Source organism: Cheilinus undulatus, linkage group 8 (assembly GCF_018320785.1).
Source record: "Cheilinus undulatus linkage group 8, ASM1832078v1, whole genome shotgun sequence".
Lineage (NCBI taxonomy): Eukaryota > Metazoa > Chordata > Actinopteri > Labriformes > Labridae > Cheilinus > Cheilinus undulatus.
Window position 1 is genome coordinate 37,180,512 of NC_054872.1, and position 22,769 is coordinate 37,203,280.

Consider the following 22,769-nt stretch of genomic DNA (forward strand, 5'->3'; position numbering starts at 1 on the left):
CCTGGCCTTTAAAGCTATTTTAAAAATATCTCTAATTTGCACAACATTTTCTTCAGTTCTGTGTATTTGTATTCTTTGTAACATTATTAAGTCTTGTCTCCAGTTTTTATTTTGCCTTCCCTGAGAAGCACTTTGGTCAGCTAAACTCTGTTTTAAATGTGCTGTACAAATAAACTTTATTTACTTACAACTTGAACATTTCATGAATTGTCTTGAAAACAGAATTTCTGCACTTCTTGACTCCTTTAAAATAAGAATAACCTATGTTAGATTTCATCAGTTTCTAGTTTTATTAGTCTACCAAACACATCTAGGCAGTTTCCTTATCACAGAGTCTCCCAAACTTTTCAGCCCACGACCCCCAAAATAAAGGTGCCAGAGACCGGAGACCCCCCACTATACCTGAGGGTGGTTAAAGCATAGTTGAACACAGTCATGGACATTCAAGAATCGGCATGTGCAAATTTACATTTCCAAGATTTTTTACAATATTACTTTGATTTTGGTTTAAATCTACGGAAGCCCTAAAGGGCCATGCATTCACATATATTATTTACTCTGTTTTCCCGTGATAACGGGATAAATCAACTCATTATCATTGGGAAACAAACATTATCCTGTGATAACACCAAAACTAAATCATTATCACAAGAAAACCAGCGTTATCTCGAGATAACAACAAAAATAAGTTAAGATCACGAGAAAACCAGCAGTGTTATCTCAAAAAATGACAAAATTATGTCGAGATCATGAGAAAACTGAGAAATTATTTGTTATCACGAGAAAACAAAAATTATATATTTAAATATATAGCCTTTTAGGGCTTCTGTATAAGTTACCATCTTTCTATTTTACATGTAACTAATTTTCTGCATATTTTCTAAAAAAAAAAAAAAAAAAAAATTGGTTAGAATGGAATTTGAAATAATTCCAAAATATTTTTTGTTTATTAGAAGGCATCTGGCGACCCCCTCTCAGTGTCTGGCAACTCTCTGGGGGGTCACAACCCCCCAGTTGAGATCCACTGCCTTAACACAAGTTTCCCTTTGAAGCTAATCAAGTAGGCTATGACAAGTGACCCCATTTAGTAGGCTAACAAACTACTGCTGAAAAAATCTCTCAGTTACTCGTTTTAAGTTTTGATGTTTATTTTTTTAGTAGCCTCGGAGTTAATTCTTTTTATAGTTAGTGATTTTCACAGAAATCAATTGTTTCACCATATTTTCACTTGCCTCATCGATGTGTTCCGGGATTGATAACGAAGCCTGAGAAAATTATCGCTCCGTCGTCACTCTGTTAGTTTGGTCTAAAGAAAATGGCGGACCTCATGTAGGGGTCGAGTGCGATTATCTGACAGATACATACAATATTGGGGAGTTAATTTTGTAATTTGTGAGCTATCCTTACAGCCATGTGGGCTAACATTGCTCTGCGGAGTGTTTTGAAGTCGTCGGCTGGTGTGGTGAGGGAGAGCGGCTCTCTCTGCTCTTCTGTGAAAACCTGGACTGGCAGCTCCGCGCTACTGTCAGGACCAAGAGTCAGCTGTGGTGAGTGGAAACGACAGGAAATACAAAAGATAGATGCCCATCCGTGTTTGAATGAAGCTGGATACCGCGTTTTTATTTAACAGGGGTCTTTATAATGTCATGACTGCCTCTCTGTAAGCGTGAGGACCCATGTTCATGTCATGAGCTAACGCAGACAGCAGGGGGCAGTGTTGATAGAGGGCTGACTGGAGCGTTAGAGAGCAACTATCACTGTATAATAAATTAATTCAGATAAAGTAAAGCATACTACGTATTTGCTCTTGCAGTTAAAAACAAAGATATTAAAAAAGTCAGAAATTTGCTTTTTGCTTTTTGCATTTCTGGTTAACTATGAGGACAAATATGAACACTGTAGATTAAATAAAGTACATTTGAAGAATTGATTTGTTTTCTAGTGGTATTTGAAAGTTGCCTACTTGGAATTTACCAACCATTTCCGTTTGTATAATTTTAAATGATAGATGTTGGTGTGAAAGTTATCATGAAAGCTTTTATGTTCTATCTTCATTAGTGTATATCTAGCATTTAGCGTATTTCTTAAATTACTAAGATGGATGAGTGTCCGTCATATGTTTGTTACCACTGATGTCTCCTCATTTCACACTGAAATGTGCAATAGGAATTTATGTGTCAATTACTTGACTCAGAAAATCAGCCAACAATCAGTGATATGAAGTTTTCATCTTGTTACAAACATTGCTACAAATGTCTTTGTTTTAATTACTGAAAATCATTAACTGAGAATTATTTTTTTTTTTGTAGTTATATTTACTATTTTTATTTCTGCTGATACGGACCCATTGGTCTGACATAATATATTAAGTAGATGGGATATTCATTGCTACAAAACAGGGGTATTTGGGGAGAAGAGAGGAAACAGATGCTACTCATATGTATGCCAACATTTATGACATAGTTTCAAAGTTACATGTTTATCTTTGATGCCCTATCTCACTTGATCATTACCATCATCATCATCTTCATCATCATATCAAGTGCATCTGTTGCAACTATGCTTTCATTTCCTCCACAAGCTTACAAGCATGTGTGATAACGGGTTTTCACACTGACTATTGCATCCTATTTTCAGCTCACTGACATTCACAGATAAACAAGTCTGCTTTAAGATTAACAAGCAAGTCTAGTGTTGGGATGGCTTCCTCTTGCAGATCACAGTTGAAATTTTGAAAAATGCAGGGAAATCATGAGTGTGAGGAAACCAAGTAAATAAGCAGTAATGTTTTTCTAAAATAAGAGAACTGTTCGTGATTAAGAGGAAAAGGTGGCCTGACATGTAAATGAGATTCTGTGGTTCTTTCGCGTGATAATAAATACTGAGAAAAGCTTACTCATGTCTTTGAGAGCAGCAGATGCTACAGATGGCCGCTTTAGGCGTTTGGAAATGACTGCACTTTACTATTTTGTCCATATTATGCATTAATGAGATATCTTTAGTGTTATTCAAATCTTCGTCATTGAACAGCCGGACTCAGCTGAGGCTCTTGAAGATGTTTTGCCTCTCCTCCAAAAGGCTTCTTTAGTTTTGAACCTAGAACCTCAATCAAGTCCGGTTGCCGTCTTGACAAAGGTTTGGATAACCATGGCCTGGATGAACGAGAAACTAAACAAACATCTACATCTGATGAATGATCTGATTTTGTGATTCATGCGCCCTCCTGTTATAAAAACAATAGCCCATACATCATTTCAGTGTATTAGTTAGCCATGAGCACAGAGGCTCCCTCATTTTGTTTAAACTGACTTTTAAAAGGCATGGTGGTAAACTATTTAGCAAATAAATCTCGTTGTGTGTAGGTTAAATTGAAAATACTACTCAATTCAAGACAAGTACCATGGGAGTTGTCATGTGTCATCCAAGTACAAGTGAGTTCTAAGAGTTGGATCTATTTGGGAATGACATGAGCCATTTTTGTTGTTTTAAATATATTTTTAAAACTGTGAATGGTACAGACAGTCACTTACTACTGAGTTAATAGTTGGGATTTCCAAAAAGAGTCACCGTTTCCATCCCTCTGAGTGAGACTGGACAGATAAAAACCAGTTTGATCCGATAAAGACATCCTAGACCACTTCTGTATGCAGTTTTAGGGACTGGACATCAAACCGTTTTCAGCATGCATAGAGGTACAGTGCTTAGCAAATTTATTAGACCACCCTAACAAAGTAAGGTTTATGCCACAGCTGCCCTAAATGAACAGCATTGGTATTTACAAAATCATTTTTTATGTTTCTGCAATGGTTAATACACCAATATGTAGAAGCTCTTTAACCCAAATGATATTTTTAATGCTAAAATATAATTATTATTGTTATCCATGAATTTTCAAATTTACTGATTTACAAAAAAACTGAAAAATAGTAAAGCACACTATTATTTTTTTATTAATATGTCAAATTATAGTTATTTACTTTCATTCCTGAACAGAAAAATTAGTTTTAGTGGTTGAATGTTATGCTTGATTCATTTCTGACTTCTCAGAGAAGCCCAGTGAGCCGGCTCAAATTTGGGTGAATTCAGTTTGAAATTCCTCATTCCTGTTCGAAATGGTAAAACGTGGAGAGCTGACTTAAAATGAAAGAGTCCGCATTAAAGCACTTCATGATGCTGGATGGTCTCTGAGACAAATATGACAGGTGGTCTAATAAATTTGTTAAGTATGTCCACACAAAGCATTAAGGACTGCCACTTGGTATTTGAATGCTATAAAAAAATATAAATCCCTGTAAATGCACCGTATAAAACAAGTTAATGAGATACCTGACATGTAAACAAATGTCTTTATTCCAGATGGAAGTATCAAGCAGCTGGAAATTAAATGACATGACTTAAGGATACTGATAAAAGAAACCACTATCATTTCACCATCTTCTAATGTGCGTGGTTGGGTTTAATTGAGGTTGACAAACATGTTATGGAAATTGTCTTGCTGAGGCTGTTTCAATAAGCAGCTTGAAGCTGTGAGTCAGTTTTCTCATCATCCTGTAACTTTGCTTTTCATTAAGAGAATAGAAAAGTTGTGCATGCAGCATTGAAGACAGAATCCCTTTCAAGTAAAGGTCGTGTTGTAAATAACAATTTTAGCCAAGTTCAGCTGCTAACTCAAAGTTTTCTAAATATGCAGGAGTAACCAATTAAAGACTAAGCGAAAAATGGCCTTGGCAAGATCACAATTTTGACATCCTTGGCCTCTACTTTAAAGTAACCTCTCACTTAAAGGACTAATGCACATGTTTTTTTATGCAGATTATTAACATTTTTCTCTCTCCTCTCAGTCGCAGGAAGTTTTGCAGTTCCACCTCCAGTAAGACACTACACTCAGGGTCCCAAGAGGAAGACCAGTACGTTATGAAGCTTTATTAACTTCAAATTAAGTTCTGCCTCTTTTTCTTTCTAAATAAAGTTGCCTTTTTCATTTTAAACACTCTGCTTTATTCAGCCCTTGAGAGCCAACTCATTGATCTTCCTCCAACAATGCTGAAGATGGATTATGCAGCCGTACCCGTTGCTCAAATGTAAATACTAAATTACACAATATCTTACCTAGAACATGTTAAATCAATATTCATATTTACAGCCAATAACACTGTTGTATTTGGAACTCACAGGACTGATGATGTTGTCAAAAAAATACTTTCGTTGGAGTTAGCAAGTCATGTAAGTCTACACATTCCCCCTCAGATCTCCTTTTATTTTCACTTCAACTCTTTATTAATTTGAATGATTGTGGTTAAATTTCTGACCGTCACTGATTTTTTGTCCTTTCAGGGTGAAAAGCTAAAGATGAAAATGGAACAAATGATTGCAAAAGTCCAGAGGGATGAGAATGACCGCAACTCGCTGGAAGTTCGGGGTGAGTTCCCTTTCTTCAGTATTGAAATACTATAATCACATAAATACAATTTAATACCTACATTCTACATTGATTTTTTTTGTCTTTTTCTTTTAGTGGCTATTTTGACTGCAAAAATCAGAAATTTTCAAGAGCACCTGCAAAAGCATCATAAAGTAAGTAAAAGAGTAGAATCTGTGGTGTTGTAGCATACTCTTTCTCAGAGGTGGAAAAAGTACACAGCTAATGTACTCAAGCAAAAGCTCAGTTGCTCTGGTTAAAATTTACTCAAGAACAAGTAAAGGTACTGGCCTATAAATCTACTAAAGTAAAAGTAAAAAGTGTTTAACCTAAAGTTTACTTTAAGTACTGAGTAGCTACTTAAGAGTTATACAGTAAAATAGGATCTTTCATTAGCGGCGATAAAAACAAGAATAGATTTCAAACCAGGCTGTTCAGCTAAAGTCACACCTCTATGATAAAGCAAAATACACAGCAAAACTGACAGTCTTAATCAAACTCTTATAGAATTAATTAAAAATGTAAGAACCCACACTACATATAGTTTAACTACATGGTATAAAGTGTTATTTATTTTATAATTTGACAGTGCTGCAGTTACTCTTGGAAATCTGTGGCCTCCTCTGGCATGAAAAAAAGCAGAGAGTCAATCTCATAGCAAGGCAATGCATACTAATGAAGATGCACTATGTATTCTAAGGAGCACCTAAAGGCACAGATGGCAGCTCTAACCCTAACTCAGTGGATAACTTCACTCATGGTGCAAAGCAAAAACAACAACAGTCCACCAAAATGTGCCTAAAACAACCCCAGCAGTGGCTACTTCACAACAGGCTACATCTAAACACAGATAAAACACATATAAACTCTGCCCAAGGGCATGATGGGAACCTCTACCCACACATCCCCCCAGATTTGAAATGGCAGTGGGAGCGGCCTAGATAAATTGACTCTACAGAGTCTGGTGGATCAGCACTGTCAAATAAGTTTAACACCAAAAACTGTTTCACTCGGAACAGAGTTAAAATTACACTTTGGGAGTTAAATTCAACTTCAAAATGTCTAACTCTAAGATTTCAACACTCAGTATTTTGCTGTATACAACAGCAATTTTGGGATGTGATGCAGAATCACTCTTTGATTATGTGCTACTGTGTAGTTAACCAAGGTTGAAAAAGTACAGGAGTTTTGTGCTCAAGTAAAAGTTCAGTTACTCTGGTCAAAATTTATTGAAGTAGAAGTAAAAGTACTGATTTCAGAATGTAGTCAAAAAAGTACAACTACCCAAAAAATACGACTCAATTAACAGCAATGTGAGTAAATGTAATTAGTTACTTTCTACCCCTGCTCTTTGTCTCTTGAATTGCAGGGGAAATTGTCTTCTTTGGACAGAGCTAATAAAAATAACCCGGGGTGGTTTTTCAAAGGGATGCTGACTTGCACCACTACTACTCTCATGTATGATTTCGTGTCTTCACATTTCCTCTGGTTTGAGGCATACGTGTGCTACAGGATATCCTGTGCAGACCTCCTCGTCATTAAACAAGAACATACGTAGCAGCGTCATAGTTGGAAATTTCCACCTTACATCATACATAGAACATTGTGGTCAAAATTGACACAGATGAGGAGCAGAGTGTTTAACTGTTTCCCTCTTGTATAAGTTAATTCGCCTAAAACCTGTGTTCTGTGGTGTCCTTGTTTCACATTTATAGTCCACCTTCTTTCTTTTATGTCTATTGCAGGATAAATCAAACAAGAGGCGGATGCTAATGGCTATTGACAGGAGGAAAAAGCTCTTGAAAAACCTTAGATTAGTTCGTTATGATGCCTTTGAAAATGTGTGTGAGCAGCTGGGCATCACTTACACATTTCCTCCAGAGTACTACAGACGGGCGACTCGCCGCTGGGTAGCAAAGAAGGCCTTCTGCATCAAGGTAGCAACAATTTACTCCTTTATTCTGTTTAAAACATCTACACTTTTACCTTTGTTTCTGCTTTTTTTTATTCACTGTGCATTAAAATGCTTTTAATCTGAGATAACTATCTAAAGACCTTTATAGACTTGTGAAAATGCATTTTTGATCGTTACTCAAGCTTTCTCTATGTGGGTTACACAACCATCTTTAACAGTTTCTATACATTTTGTATTGCCAATAGATAAACATTTGTTTTAGCATTAAGAATTAAAGATAAGACACAAAACATCAGGAAGAAGGCTGAAGCCCTGGCTTTAAACATCTACCCTTTCACATGAGTTTTTTCATCATCTCCCCTTATATTTAGACAGAGCAGTAAAATAAAGTCACAGAAAAAAGTATAAATGCATTATATTGCCTTTTTCGTTTACCCACAGTCTCTGAAAAATAACTAAATACCACATCGAAGGTGTGATTGAAGGTGTTATTTTCCACTCCCCTCACTCCATCCTGTGTCTCTTCTCAGGTCTTTAAAGAGGTGCAGAAGCAGAAGGCACAGCAGAAGCTGAAGATGAAGCGAAGTTTAGCCTCCACAGACATGGCTGCAACAAACACAAGAGCTTCTGAATCCACATAGAAGACAATAAACTGTATAAAGCAGCAGTTGATCTCCACTTTCACACACCCATGCAGTTATGTGACATGAAAAATAGCTACCTTTTAGAGCATTGTTTTGCTTTCACTTTAAGGTTGTTATCAGAAGTGAATGGAAATAAAGTCACAGGAAGTTCTTTATGATAGTCTTGTTCTGGTTGCTCTGCACTCATTGAAGTGTCTGTGACCTCTCTTCTTCCTGACAGATGTATCAAAAGGTACTCTTCAAATGTATCCAACTGGTCTGCATAGTAGATTTGAAGCAATCACAAGATAAGCTCTCAGCAAAGAAGTCCCTAAACCCACTTAAATCCTTACTATTCACCTCCATGAGTCAACTGTGCCAACAGATGAGCAGCAAGAAACCAACACTTCGCCAAGGTTGTCAAGTGGGACCCCCCCCCACCCCACTGGTGTTTTGTTCAGTTTGTCCCACAACACATCCAGAGGGCTGAACAGTGATCTCCAGCATCCCGGAGCCATCCCCCATCATGCTAGCTCTCACTGCCCACCATGCCAACACAAAGATACTCTCTTTCCTACTTACCCTACAACATGGCCATCACAGCACTAACAGAATCGCCACCTTCAAGACCCAGACCCAGGCTTAGCAAGAGGTTGGGAGTGACGTGAGTTGACTGGGACTGACACCCCTACTACCTACCCCAGCACAACTAGAGCAAGACCACTATTAACCAACATAACCTAGAACCAACGTGACACATAAAACTGCAAAAAGCACACAAGAGAAAAAGGGGAAAGTGAGCTTAGCAAGAGGGTTGGGGAGGCAGAGCTAGGGTGAGGTGCCCTGACTGGGGCTAGCACTCCTCAGTGCAGAACATGTGAAAGCCTGCTTGGTTTTTATGTGGAGTTTATAACAACCTCAAAGTGTTAATTTGTGTGTTTTGCACTGAAGAGAGGCTTCTACCACTCTGCCATAAAGCCCAGATGTGTTGAGGGTCGCAGTGATGGTTGTCCTTCTGGAACGTCGTCCCATCTCCACACAGGATCTCTGGAGCTCAGTAAGCGTGACCATCAGGATCTTGGTCACCTCCTTACAAAGGCCCTTCTGCCCCTACTGCCCAGTATAGCTCTAGGAAGAGTGCTGGTTGTGCCAGACTTATTCAATTTGAGAATTATGGAAGCCACTGAGCTCTTGGGAATCTTCAGTGCAGCAGAAATTTTTTGTGACCTTCCCCAGATCTAAGGGCTGGTCGCCTGGCCAAACTGAACAATTGTAGGAGAAAGACTTTTGTAAGAGATGTGACCAAGAACCTGATGGTCACTCTGAGTTACCCAGATCCCATGTGGAGATGAGACAAAGTACCTAAAGGACAATCATCAGTGCAGCCCTTCAGTCTAGGAGCTAGACCGAAGCATCTCCTCAGGCAGTTCCTTTGACCTTAATGTTGTTTTTTTTTGCTGATATGCATTGCCATCTGAGAAGCCTTCTTTGGAGAGGTGTGTACCTTTCTAAATTATGTCCAGCCAAGTTAGTTTACCACAGGTGAACCCCAATCAAGGTGTAGAAACATTTCAGCAAAGACTGGGAGAAATGGGAAGTACGAGAGCTAAATTTCAAGTGTTGTTGCAAAGGGTCTAATACCTATGAAGAAGAAAGAATCTTTATTGTCATTACTGAAAGAAATTTCAAGGCGCAGCGCACACAGGTTAAAAACACAGATTTAAACGGATTAAAAGTATTGCAAGTATTGAAACAGTGCAAAATAAAATCCCCAAAATCAAAGCAGCAGTATTAGCAGCAGTGGTAGTGTGGTGTAAATTTTTTCATCACATAATAAATAAATAAATGCATTTTGAAATGGCCTTATTGTGATACTCTGTTTAGTAGCCTGATGGCTGTTGGGTTAAAGGATTTACTGAGCCTTGCTGAGCTGCAGTGCAGGCTCCTGAGCCGTCGCCCTGATGGCATAAGAAAACAGTCTCTAAAAGGGGTGGGTGATGTCACAGAGGATGAAGGTCGCCCTCCTAAGTGTTGTTATGGCAATGTGAAATTTCAATTTTTCAGGTTTCAAAAATGTCTAAAATTCTGTTTTGGCTTTGTCATGAAGGGGTACTGAGTGTCAATTAATACGAGAAAAAATGAGTATTGAATGACTGTAGCATCAGGCTGCAACATAAAATTGAAAAAGTGAAAGGGGTCTGAATACTTTCTGAATGTGTTGTATTTGTTCCTTTATTCTTATCAAAAAAGAATGATTTCCCTTGTTAAGGGAACTAACACAACCTCATCTCTTAGCAGCCACAGTAACCACATGATCATTGCTTAACTTCAGATCTTTTCCCACTAAGTGTGTAGGTTCACTATAATGGAAAATTCTGTTAATCTAGGACACTCACAAATAAAGCCTGTGTGCGAATATCAGGAGACTTTTTTACCTCTTGGTTTTGTATAAAACATAGAAAAAAACCCTCAAATGTGTATTTGTTTATTTGTTGAGCTTCATCATTTCTTGAGTAGAGCCATCCTGTTAATGCTAACTGCAGACCCCATGTGGTATATAATCAATTACAACCTCAAGATTTATCATGAAGAGACATACTGTGATGACTATTACATGAATTCTCTGAACTGATCTGATTTGAGATTGTAAAGGAGTTTTGAATAGAAACCTTGACCTCTTAAAAAATAACAGGTCGGTGATTTGCAGCATTGTAAGATTTTACCCATCATCGGTCTCACAGCGTGGGATCAGTTCTTGTTATTCGTCTTGAGTTAGTCAGTGAATTCACCCACAGATCTTTGTCACCCTCAGAAACAGCAGTTTGATGCTAAACCAGCGTTTCACAGCTCAAACTCGTCACAACTTCCTGTGTGGTGTGCACTTTGTCAGTTAGATCTGGAGGAGCACACACTGACAAGACTCTTCTGGTAAGTGACACCTTTTCTTCCTCTTGCAGTGCATTAACTCTAGAATTCAACTTTTTATCCGTTAAAATAGTGTGTTTTGCACATTTAAAGCTGTACATTTACAAAGGTTAAACAGTAACTGGTAAATTATGGTTTACATGCTTGACACAGATGATTATTATTCCTACTTTTCTTCTTGACACTTTCACAGCACTGTCTTAGAATACTTTACTTTTACATACCATATTGATGTCAAGTGCTGTACTTCATTCTTTGGGGAATGATTCACAAACGATGGTCTTTAAAAATAAAAAAAGTTCATGTCATGTCTTTCAAGTATGATGTACTAATACCTTAACAACTAATTTTCTCTGCCACTTTGACAGAGGTAGAGGTAACCAGTAAACACAGTGAGAAGGATCTTCATTTTTGATAACCACTAGAAACAGTTACCTAATCAGTATGCTAATAAAGTATAAAACTAGCTTGTCATCTGTTGAGCAACAAGCTGTAGAATTGATGCATGCTTTTGCAGGAAGCTTTTGCTTTTCATTTTTGCTTTCTGAAATGTGTGACTAAAGCTTATTTTTAAAATGAGAGATCTAGGATATCTTTCCTAAAACCTCTGAAGTATTCAGGAAAAAAACATTTTTATGAAAGTTTATGCTCATAATTGGGGCTAACAAGGTGTAAAAACAGTTGCAGCTTATGTCAAAGTCGATTTAAAGGATGTCTCCTTAAGCTTTTCCCTTACAGCTTTTACAATCAACAGCTGACTTTCTTTTTTTAAACCAGGAAGCTAAATCAGAACCAGCTCTAATCAGATCCAGTCTTCAAATATGTCAAACCCAGTAGTCACCCACCAACCAGGCGCAGGCGGCTATGGAACAAACGTCCAAACAGGAGAGTGGAGCACCGGCCTTTGCTCCTGCTGCAGTGACATACTAGTCTGTGAGTATAACTCATGGTGCCTGAACATTTTCCAATGTTTGTGCATACATCAAACCCACATATTTTCTTTATTAAAGTATTCACAGTGAAATATGTCTCCATTATGTAGGTGCTCTTGGTTGCATTTGTCCTATTGCACTGCACTGCTATGCAGTAAATAAGTATGGGGAAAACTGCTGCTTGGCCCTTGTGCCAGGAGGCCTCACTGCCATGAGGACACACATGAGACTGACATATGGCATTCAGGTATGTCCTTCTAGCTCTAAATTCTTACTCTTGCAAAAACACCCTTGTCCATCTTATGGGTGTTGCTGCATCTCACACAGGAAGACAGACTTGTTTTCAACAGCTTGCCTCTTATGAAAGACAGAGATTTCAGTAACATGTGAAATGTTGGGTGTCTCCATGTGATTAAGAAAGTTGAACTGTAGTACATTTCCTCCCCAAGAATGTGTTTTCCATGCTGTGATTGTGTTGCAATCTTTAAACCACAGGGAACCATACTGAATGACGCCCTGATGACCTTTTTCTGCGGATGGTGTGAGACATGCAGGATGGCGAGAGAAATCCGTATCAGGAATGGAGATGTTACACTGTAAAGACATTAATTAATTAAGGATTCTGACTCCCTGTTAACCACGTTTTCTGTTTGTCCATGATTTGTGGAAGTGTTTCTTTAGTCCTGTCACAATAAGAAAGAGCAGCTGGCAGTAACGCTATTCAATGTTCCAAATATGGTTTCACCCGTAGCCTTAAGTGTGCGACTGTGTAACAAATCGCTGATCTGCATTATTAAATAGACTGCACCTTTATAGCAACATGACTGATAACATTTAATCAGAAATCATTTTGTACAACATTGTCAATAAATATATATTTACAAAGGCCTGTGTTTGATGTTTTTATGCACCTTTCTGTGTATGAATAAAGAAACAACATAAGATATGTGGTCCACTTAGTGTATCTTATTTAATCCTATTTCTGCTGTTGTGCTTAAATGTGCCTGACCCTGGGGTTATCATCTGTATCAGAGGTGCCACACAAAGGGGTCAGTGTGCCAGTAAGCATCTCTGTTAATGTACTAATTATGTATTGTTGTCTCTGATATTTCCTGTTAGCTGTTGTTTATGCGTCTATGTATGGTCTGGGTAGACTGCAAAAAACAAATTAACCTTTAAAGTTATCTGAATCTGAATTTCAAGCATAGTTGCAAAGGGTCTGAAAACTTGAGCCAGTGTGTTATTTCAGTGGTTTATTTTTCACAAATTTGAGAAAGGTTCTTAAATTCTGTTTTCAGTTTGGTATTATGGGGCACTGAGTGTAGATTAATAACAATAAATATGAATTTAATAAACCGTAGTACCAGGTTGCAGCATAAAAAATTAAAAATAGTGAAGGGGGTCTGAACTTTTTCTGAATGCCTTCTCTTGAACCAGTGGTTTAGACCCATTTGAACTTGTGATTCCTGTCAAAATGTGCCCTAAAACTGGGCATCACATGTTGAGTTTTTACACCTTTTTATCAATTAGGCTGTACTTCGGTCCCCTGTCACCTTAACATGCAAGTTAAGCCAACACATTGTAGAAAAAATCACAACAAACCCAACTTATAAACCATGAAGATATTTTTTGTTTCTTTGCAGTTTAACTTTTTTGTAACTAGTACGGAAGCCTTGAGTGGACACAGAATATCCATACGGGTTCATTGAGCTTTATTTTCTGTTAATAAGCAAATTTAGCATGCTTTCTTAAGATATCTCCTTGTTTGTCTTGTTAAGCTCCAATAATACTTGGCTTGTTATACACCTATGACTTTATCTTGTCATTCAGTAAAATATTCTCATTGCCTTTTCCAGCTGTGATCTTAGTAACTTTTACTGTTTTTCCATTATCTTGATTCCTGTTAACCCAGCCAATTAAAATTCACACAGTTGTTAAACTTTTAATGAACACTTTCTTTGTAACAAGCTTTATTTTGGACACTATGTGCAATACAATATAGTATATCAGTACAGTAAAATAAAAATCAAACAAATAAAGTGCTATGTATTAGACATCATAGAGAATACTATATATATATATATATATATATATATATATATATATATATATATATATATAAAAGAAAGCTGATGAGGCAGTAAATGAAAAAAAAATAGTCAAAGGTTAACTGGGTTAGGGTGGGCAAAATACTATTCTTTAAATAAATCTTTAATCAAGTTTAAAGTGTTAATAGATTTCTTATTATTGCTTATTAGGGCCTGAGCACTGACCTCAGTTGGCGAGGACCCTACTGGAATGCAAGGAATTGTTCGTTATTATTATTTTACTCTCACCACTTTTGCATTTTTGGGGGCCTTAACATGCTCCAAAACTCACGAATTTTGGTGACTTGTTACATCCTGGTGAAAAATTTCATATTCCGGTGGTTCCATTCATCTCACTTAAAAGAATGTCCCCCAGGTCGCGCCAGTCAAGTGGTTAAGACGCGCACCATGTACGCAGGCAACCCGGGTTTGAGTCCGGCCCGTGGCACTATTTCCTGCATGTCTCTCCTCGCTCTCTTCCCTGTTTCCGACTCTATCCACTGTCCTCTCTCTAATAAAGGCAAGAAAAAGCGCAAAAATAAATATTCGAAAAAAAAAAGAAAGAAAAGAAAAGATGGCCCCCCAGGGGCCCCAAAACCTGGTTTTCGCTATTATTCAGGGGCCACGCCCACAGGCTTGAGCGACATGCATGAAAGTTGGTATGTATCATGACTAGACAAAGAAAAAATTACATTATGACCATCCTCTAAAATGCACAGGAAGTGACATCATCAAGGGAAAGTGTCCAATTTTGGACGTTTTTCGGTCAATTTACAGTCCCCACATTTGAACGAACTAGTCTGAGGGGACTTATCTGATTGACTCCAGACTGGTATTTCCTAAAACTAGACAAGATGGAGATCTTAAGTTGTGCTCTTGGTGAGTTTTCACCAGGGGGTGTGGCCGTTATAAGCCGCCAAACATTGACGAGCACTTTTTTCACCATTTTTCTCCCAATCATCACCAAACTTCTCACAGATGACCACCCATGGAACCTCTATCAAATCATGCAACAACACCAGAAATCAATAACTCCGCCTCCTTCTGACAAAACAAAATTGATTTTGCCACTTTTACCACTTTTATCACTTTAAAAATTCAGGCCCCAAACACCGTAGAACTTAGGAAGATAATCTTCAGCCATGACATGCACCATGACCACACCTACAAAAAGCCTCTTGGACCCATGCTAAAATCCCAACAGGAAGTCCACCTGCTCCACCCCATTTTTGGATATTTATTCACTGAAAACTCATTTAATTTTAGGGGACATCATTTTATGGCCTTCAGTGTGTTATTGTAACATATCAGTGTCATACTGAACACGCCCACATGAAAACGGCTCATCATTTCACCCTCCTCTGCCAACAGGAAGTGATGCAAATGGGTCATTTCTGCATTTTTCTTAATGTGTTGAGCCAATCATGCTCTGATTTTGATCTGAGGTCCTCAATATCTGTCCCTACATTGACATGTTTCATTAACAGACACCCCCGTGGCCATGTCGGCCATTTTGATCCTTTGCCATTAGACAGGAAGTGGGTCATTTCTGTGTTATTCTTACTGTTTTTAAACTATAATGCTCTGATTTTCACTTGAACTCATCAATATCTGTCCTAATATTGACATGACTCATTAACAGATGCCCCAGTGGCCATGGCAGCCATTTTGATCCTTCGCCATCTGACAGGAAGTGAGTGTAACTCTCATTTGAAACACCAAATTGCCTTCAAATTTCACATGTATGATCGGGGTCTTCCTCTCTACTTATTCCAATGTTAATTTCATGGATTTACTATAGCGCCCCTTATTGTAAGATGTCATTTGCACCTCCATTAGTTTTCTGAGGGGACTTATCTCCAGGACTCCAGAGTGGTATTTCTTGAAACTAGACAAGATGAAGATCTCAGCTTGTGCTCTGCAGGAGACACCGCAGTGGCCATGTCGGCCATTTTGATCTTTTGGCATTTGACAGGAAGTGGGTGTAACTCTCATATGAAACACACGATTGCCTTCAAATTTCACATGTATGATCAGGGTCTGCTTCTCTACAAATTGCAGCCTTCATTTAATAGATTTGCTGAAGCGCCCCCTACTGTAAGATGCAATTACACTTCACATATAAAATTTCAATCTTTTTTTCAATTTTACAAGATAAATAGTCCGTCCCTCATGACTTCTACATATAAACATTAGAAATCTAAGTTGCCATGTTGGCCATTTTGATCATTTGCCACCTGACAGAAGTGGATGTAACTCCCACATGAAACATCAGATTGCCTTCAAATTTCACATGTATGTTCAGGGTCTGTCTCTCTATAAATTTCAGTGTTAACTTCATGGTTTTTCTCTAGCGCCCCCTACTGTAAGATACAATTACACTTCAAAAATAACAATTCCAATCTTTTTATGATTTTACATGATAAACAGTCCTTCCCTCATCCCTTCTAAATATGAACATCCACCTCTGACATACTGCTACCTACTGTTGAGGGGCAGTACTGTCTCATAAACAAAGTGCACAGTGCTGATTTTTTTTTTTTTCATAATGATGCTTAAAGGAGGATTGCCCTGGTCTCCTTGCCGTGCAGCAGCACACTGCAGGGGTTTACATACCCCCTACTGTTGCCACACACTGGCAGTTGTGTGAGACACCCCGACATGCGTCAGGGTGCGAGGGCCCTTCAGTGCTGCTTGCAGCCCTAGTTATTATTATTATTATTATTATTATTATTATTAACTACTTTAATTATCTCATATTTTTAAGTGAATTAAAAATGGTTCAAATTGCTATTATTATCTTTAAGTATTTTTTATGTCCTTCTCTTCACAACCATTATTTTTGTGAATACTACTATTACTGAATCATTGCTTCATCTTTTAGCATCATTTTTTACCTCTATATTCATTACTAGAATAGTTTCATTGAATCCAAGAGTAATACTACTTCATGCTGGTCTTTATTTGGTCTTTATATAATAATATTAATGATTACCATTGGTCTATAATAATAGGCAACAACAGAGGGTAGACAGTCTAGACCAGGGGTCAGGAACCTTTTTGGTTCAAAGAGCCATTTTTGGTCACACCCCCTTACAGAAAATCTTTGAAGAGCCGCAAAACACATTTGAACCTTCCAAGGAAGGTGACGTAGTCAGTTAGCTTAAGTCTTTGTCTATCGACATAACTGATTGATCAAAGGTATGTGGCCATCCACTGATATGTTTGATCTCACTGATAACTTTCCACTTAGTTGTTATTTTATTCTTACTTTCCATTTTAATCATAATTTTCATTTTGATGGATTTATGGCTTTAGAAATAAAATAGAAACAACTGTGTACACATTTTTATTTTTATCTCTAAGTGCTATTTATCAGCAAGAGATTATTTATTTTCGTCCTTAATGATACTGATATAATCATCATTACTTCTTTATTCATCAAAATGCACTCCTTACATCTGCTGTCAGACAGAGTTAATGCAGGATATTGTAGTAGCCTACTGCTCACCTACAGATGAAACCTGCACTTCATCTCCTCTCTCTGCTGCTGTCTGTCTGTCTAGGTTACATACAGAAACGCAGTAGGAAATACCGTTTTGGTCAGATCCATGGACAGCGCCACATTGACGCACGTGACATTTTCAGCACAAACATCAACAATCTTATCTTTTATAACACAAATGCACACTCGTTCACTGAACCTTACATTCATTAGACGCCATTTTATTTAGATAATCATCAGATGTATCAGTCTTCTGAATGATAATATGGACTTCACAGCAGCAGAGTAGACAGAGTCGGCGCCAGACTAAATTCAATGGGGGGGGGATTAAGTGTGTGTGTGTGTGTGTGGGGCACAAATTCTTGTTCATAACTACTTCTTTTCTATCTAAACCTATGTTTGTCAGTTAATAATTGAGAAAGTTTCACTCCAAAACATTGCTGAAATAATACTTCACGCACACAAGGCACTGTGCCACAGCTGATATGGAAGCCATGTCTCTCTCTCTCTCTCTCTCTCTCTCTTTTCCCTTCCCTCCCTCTCGTGCGCACACAGCTATGCGCGCTTTGGCGCGTCAACATTTAAAGTTAACATCAAACATCATTCAACATGTAAATAACCGTGAAACCCATGTTGCATGGACTGCAGGTCTGAATGCAGTCAGCACACTGGGCATCGCGTCCAGATGTTGGTGATATTTTAATAGAACTCACTGTATTGTCCACTTTTCTTCGCAAGCGCATCCTTAACACTACAGGTATTAAGGATGCGCTCGCGCTGGCAGCGAAGGCTGTGTCCCACACCTTGCTGACCTCCGCACCACAGGCCTGTACAGTGGGTGCAGTGGTGTGGGGGGGCACAGTGGGTCATCGGGGGGGGGCATGGCCCGCGAATGCCCCCCATGACGCCGACACCAGAGTAGAGAATGACAATAAAACGTGAGCTTACCTGTTTGTTTTGCTCAAACAGCCCTTGGCCTCCTTTATCTCTTTCTTCACCTTACTGACGATGTTAAGTGTGGACTTGTCTTAGCTTTTCATGCTACTTTTGATGTGATTACCGTTCATATTCTTCGCTGACACTACGTTAGTCCGACGGACGCACCAGCTTAGTATGAAAGGTATCGTCGTTTCCACATCCCGACCTTCCCCAGCTGCTAAACCAGATTTCAGAAATTCAAAAGTTAACTCGTATGATGAGCACAAAACTCCTGCTTCAGGTGTCATTTGTGACAAGACCGCGTCCATACCTTTGTTCCCAAGACAGGAAAGCGCCAGTATGCGCTGCGCCATAGGGGCATAATATGACGCATATTTAAGTTAACAAAATAGGCCTATTTGTGAAAATGAAGTTAAAATAAAACAGATACACGTTTAATGGATAAAATATACAAAACTATCTGAATATAGCATTACAAAACATATTTAACGTTTAAAAAAAAAGTTTCCTTTATTTTAAATTTGGCACAGCTGCCGAGAGCCAGTTGGGAGGGGCTAAAGAGGGGAGCCTGATGCTACCGCCATTTAAATGTATTTTTCTCTCATTGATCTTCACTCAGTGCCCCATAATGACTCAGTGAAAACAGAATTTTGCAAATTTATGAAAAAAACCCTGAAATATCACAATGACAAAACTATTCAGACCCTTTACTCAGTACTTAGTTGAAGTACCTTAGGCAGCAGCTAAAGCCTAGAGTCTTTTTAAATATGGCACAACAAGCTTTGCAGACCTGGATTGGGGATTTGCTGCCATCCTTTGCAAATCCTTTCAAGCTTCCTTTTAAGGCTGGATGGGGACCGTAGGCGTACAGCCATTTTCAAGTCCCTCCAGAGATGTTCAGTTGAGTTTAAGTCAGGGGTCTGGTTGGGCCACTCTAGGACATTCACAGAGTTGTCCCTGAGCCAGTGTTGTCTTAGCTGTGTGCTTAGGGTCATTGTCATGTTGGAAGGTGAATGTTCAGCCCAGCTGTGGGGCAGGTTTTCTCTGAGGATGTCTCTGTACTTTGCTCCATTCAGCTTTCCCTCAACCCTGACCGGTCTCCCGATCCCTGACACCCCCACAGCATGATGCTGCCACCAACATGCTTCACTGTTGGGATGGTATTAAGAAGGTGATGAGCAGTGCCTGCGTGGTTTTCTCCCGTCATAACTGAGGTCAAACAGTTTAATCTTGGTTTCATCAAACCAGAGAATCTTGTTTCTCACAGTCTTAGAGCCATTCAGATGCTTTTTTGCAAACTCCAAGTGGACTTCAATGTGTTCTACTCCAAGGATGCCATTAAGCCCAGATCAGTAGAGCGCTGCAGTGATGGTTGACCCATCTCCACACAAGATCTGTGGAGCTCAGTCCGAGTGACCATTGGGTTTTTGGTCTCCTCTCTTACTAAGGCCCTTCTGTTTTTGCTTTGTCATTATTGGGTACTGAGTGTAGATTAATGGGAGAAAAAAAAATTGAATGACTGAAGCATCTGGCTGAAAAATAACAAAACTGAAAAAAAAGGGAAGGGGGTCTGAATATGTTCTGAATGCCCCGTATGTATTCATGTGGGTTTTAACAGACTTAGAGGGTTTGGCACAGTTGTAGATGTGTTAACATGTGGGATTTTTGGCTTACACAGAAATGGTATTACACCATTTTATATTTTAAAATGATCCCAAAACGTCAAGCCTCAAGTTTAAAGTTAAAGTTTAAAAAAAAATCCCCTTACTGTTGATGTTAAGTGGAAGCACTGTTTGACCTCAGAATGACTTCGGCCAGGACCAGATGGCCTGGTAAATTAATAAATAAAAAAGCAAAGCTATGTGAATCAAAGCATATGGACTGGGAACAGAAAACTCCGGGGGATTCCCTCACCTTTCACTGAGACAAGTGTGCAGCCACAGCGCCTAACTGAAACAAAATGTGAGCAAATATCTGACCATAAATGTGAAATTACTTTTGCTAATTTTGAATTCCCCTGTCTCCTTGATGGTGCCGAACAAGTCTTTGAGGCTACGTCTAGTCATGTACTGAAGAAACACAGCGATGTATACAGCTGGAAGAGGAGGAAGGGATGAAAAAGAAATCAAAGAAAATATCTAGCAAGGAGATTTACAGCTCTGGTGAAACATTTCCACTGCTGCTCGAGCAGAAGCTGCAGCAGTGAGTGTTTTAAACCTCACGTCTGACAAAAAAAAGACAAAAAAATCAATAGTCTAAAATGTAAAAGGCTGAAAAAAATTTGTATAGCCTATAATCATTTAGCTGATATTCTTGCAGTAGCAGAAAGACTGTCTTTAATTTGACTGGATTTTGATCAGAACCATAAATCCATATTTTATATTTTCCTTGTCCATATTTTCCGACAGCTGTGAATTATTTTAGTGATCTGTATTATAAGATTGTTCACAGACAATCATTATTTTAAAACAACGTTTATGATAAAGAAAATTTAATGAGAAACTGCAATGACAAATTTAGAAAGGCCTTTTGAACCAGGGAATTCACACATGCGCAGTGGTTCAGCACGAGCACGCGCGTGCGCATCCTCTCCCTCACTGGACCTTAGCTCTTGGCGCGCAATTTTGAAAACGGAGACTTTTCTGGAGGAGTCTGGAATAAACGTGATGGAGGAAGACACCAAGATTCAGAGGTAATGTCAGTTTAAACTTAAAGTTACGAATTTCATTCTTTAAACGTTCCCTGCAGCCTTTTTTGTCTGAACTGAATAGCTTAAACCGAGTGACTGAAGAGCTTGCTAGCATTGTCTAGATATTAGCTTAGGTCAGCCGTTAGGCTTCAGGCAGTGAAAAGGAATAAGTTATGACCATGGCAGCAGGTGTGACTTTTGTGACAATTACCAGTAGATTTTAAGTTTTTTTCTACAGGTTTTCAGGTTTTTGTGTAGCTTTGTGGAATAGTAACTAGCTAGCAAGCTTTAAAAAATGCCAACTCATAGCCTGGCTAACTGAAACGCTACCCTAGGGTACATTTCTGTACCTTTGTGTCTGTGTGACAGAAAATGTCCTCTCAGGGTACTCTTCTGTACCTCTAAAGTCCCGACAGTTTATAAAGACCGTTGGTTAGTTGAGCTCTAACTTATTGTTATAAAGGGGTTCACGTGTTATTTAGAATATACCCTTTCATGCTGTTACAGTTTTAAGTCGGTTTTTAAACGTTTCTTACGTCTAAAAAGTAATAAAGTTGTAGTGAATCTGTTATTTGTTTACAGAGGTGTATGGGACAAGCGAGCTGCCTATACCCTTTGCTAAAAACCACACCAGTGTGGTCAAAGGCTGATAAAATGTAGCGCTTCTCTTGCTGCGTTAATGGTTCAATATGTGGGTCTTATCGGAGTGTTGTCGACCATCGGACCGTTAGCAGGCTATCAGTTGGCTTGTTTGTTTACTTGTAGGCTAACGTGACTTAAATGAGTGAAGCTCCCGTGTGTTTCACTCTCCGCCTCCCACGGGAGACTGTGTCAAAAGAAAAGGACCCGTTGCCTTTTGTCTTTTAATTTACTGCCATTCCGTGCTCGTGCATTGTTAATTGGTCGCAGATTCTTTATAAGTTTATTAAACGTAGCATTTGCACGGACTGATGTTACGTTGTAAATAGCGACCGTGTTAATCAGTGACTTTCAGCCCACGGATGTTAATAATGGAAACTTTCCACACGAATTCGCTCTGTCTACCCTCTCTCGCCCAGTTCATGTCAGAGGAGTGTTTTCTTGGTGTACTTTAGGCTAAACTATACCTGTTGGGGCAGTCATTGACACCAGCTGAAAGTCCGTGATGGATTTATGTAAAGCAAGTATGTCACTGGTTAACACGGTCACCAGTTACACCACTACAGCAGCTACAAATGCAAGCTTCCATATCCAATATTTTGGATTTACTGGACAGATCAACAATGTTCCTATCAGTAAAGTCTGTTAGGTGTTTAGTTAAGCAAGAAAAAATATTACTCATACTAGTACACGGCAGTTTAACCCTGCGTTTCCGAAAGAAGTAATAAATTAACCTTTAATGAGTGTGATGTTGTAAAAAATGGCAGTTCTCTCTTCCTCTCTGTGTGATCATTCTTGTAGGTCATGAAGAAGATGGCAAACAACAGTCTGGCATCACAGAACACTTGGTGTCACAACTCTTTGACTGGTTCATTCAAGAAGCAAGCCAATTTCAGGCCAACAGTATTTGTAGGACAGTATGACCAGATCCTGGGGAATTCTTCATGAAGCCATTGGCTTGAGAAGGGTTTTGTAATGCAAAAAAATTCTTATGTGTCTGGAAAGATATTAATATATTAATTTTATATATATTGAAAGATATCGTCTCATCCCTCTATCATTTCTTTTAGCTGTAAGGAGAGGTTGATGTGATCCA

At 38.7% G+C, this 22,769-nt stretch overlaps 1 protein-coding gene across 1 annotated transcript; it reads left to right on the plus strand.

The window, feature by feature from the left end:
- Positions 1 to 1,295: 1,295 nt before the first annotated feature.
- mrps15 (mitochondrial ribosomal protein S15) lies at positions 1,296 to 8,133 on the plus strand. The gene is made up of 8 exons (XM_041794474.1): positions 1,296 to 1,547; positions 4,842 to 4,907; positions 5,006 to 5,081; positions 5,175 to 5,223; positions 5,335 to 5,419; positions 5,516 to 5,574; positions 7,165 to 7,356; positions 7,865 to 8,133. Exons 1-8 carry the CDS (start codon positions 1,412 to 1,414, stop codon positions 7,973 to 7,975), a joined length of 774 nt encoding a protein of 257 aa, XP_041650408.1. The 5' UTR covers positions 1,296 to 1,411; the 3' UTR covers positions 7,976 to 8,133.
- The last annotated feature ends 14,636 nt before the right edge of the window (positions 8,134 to 22,769 follow it).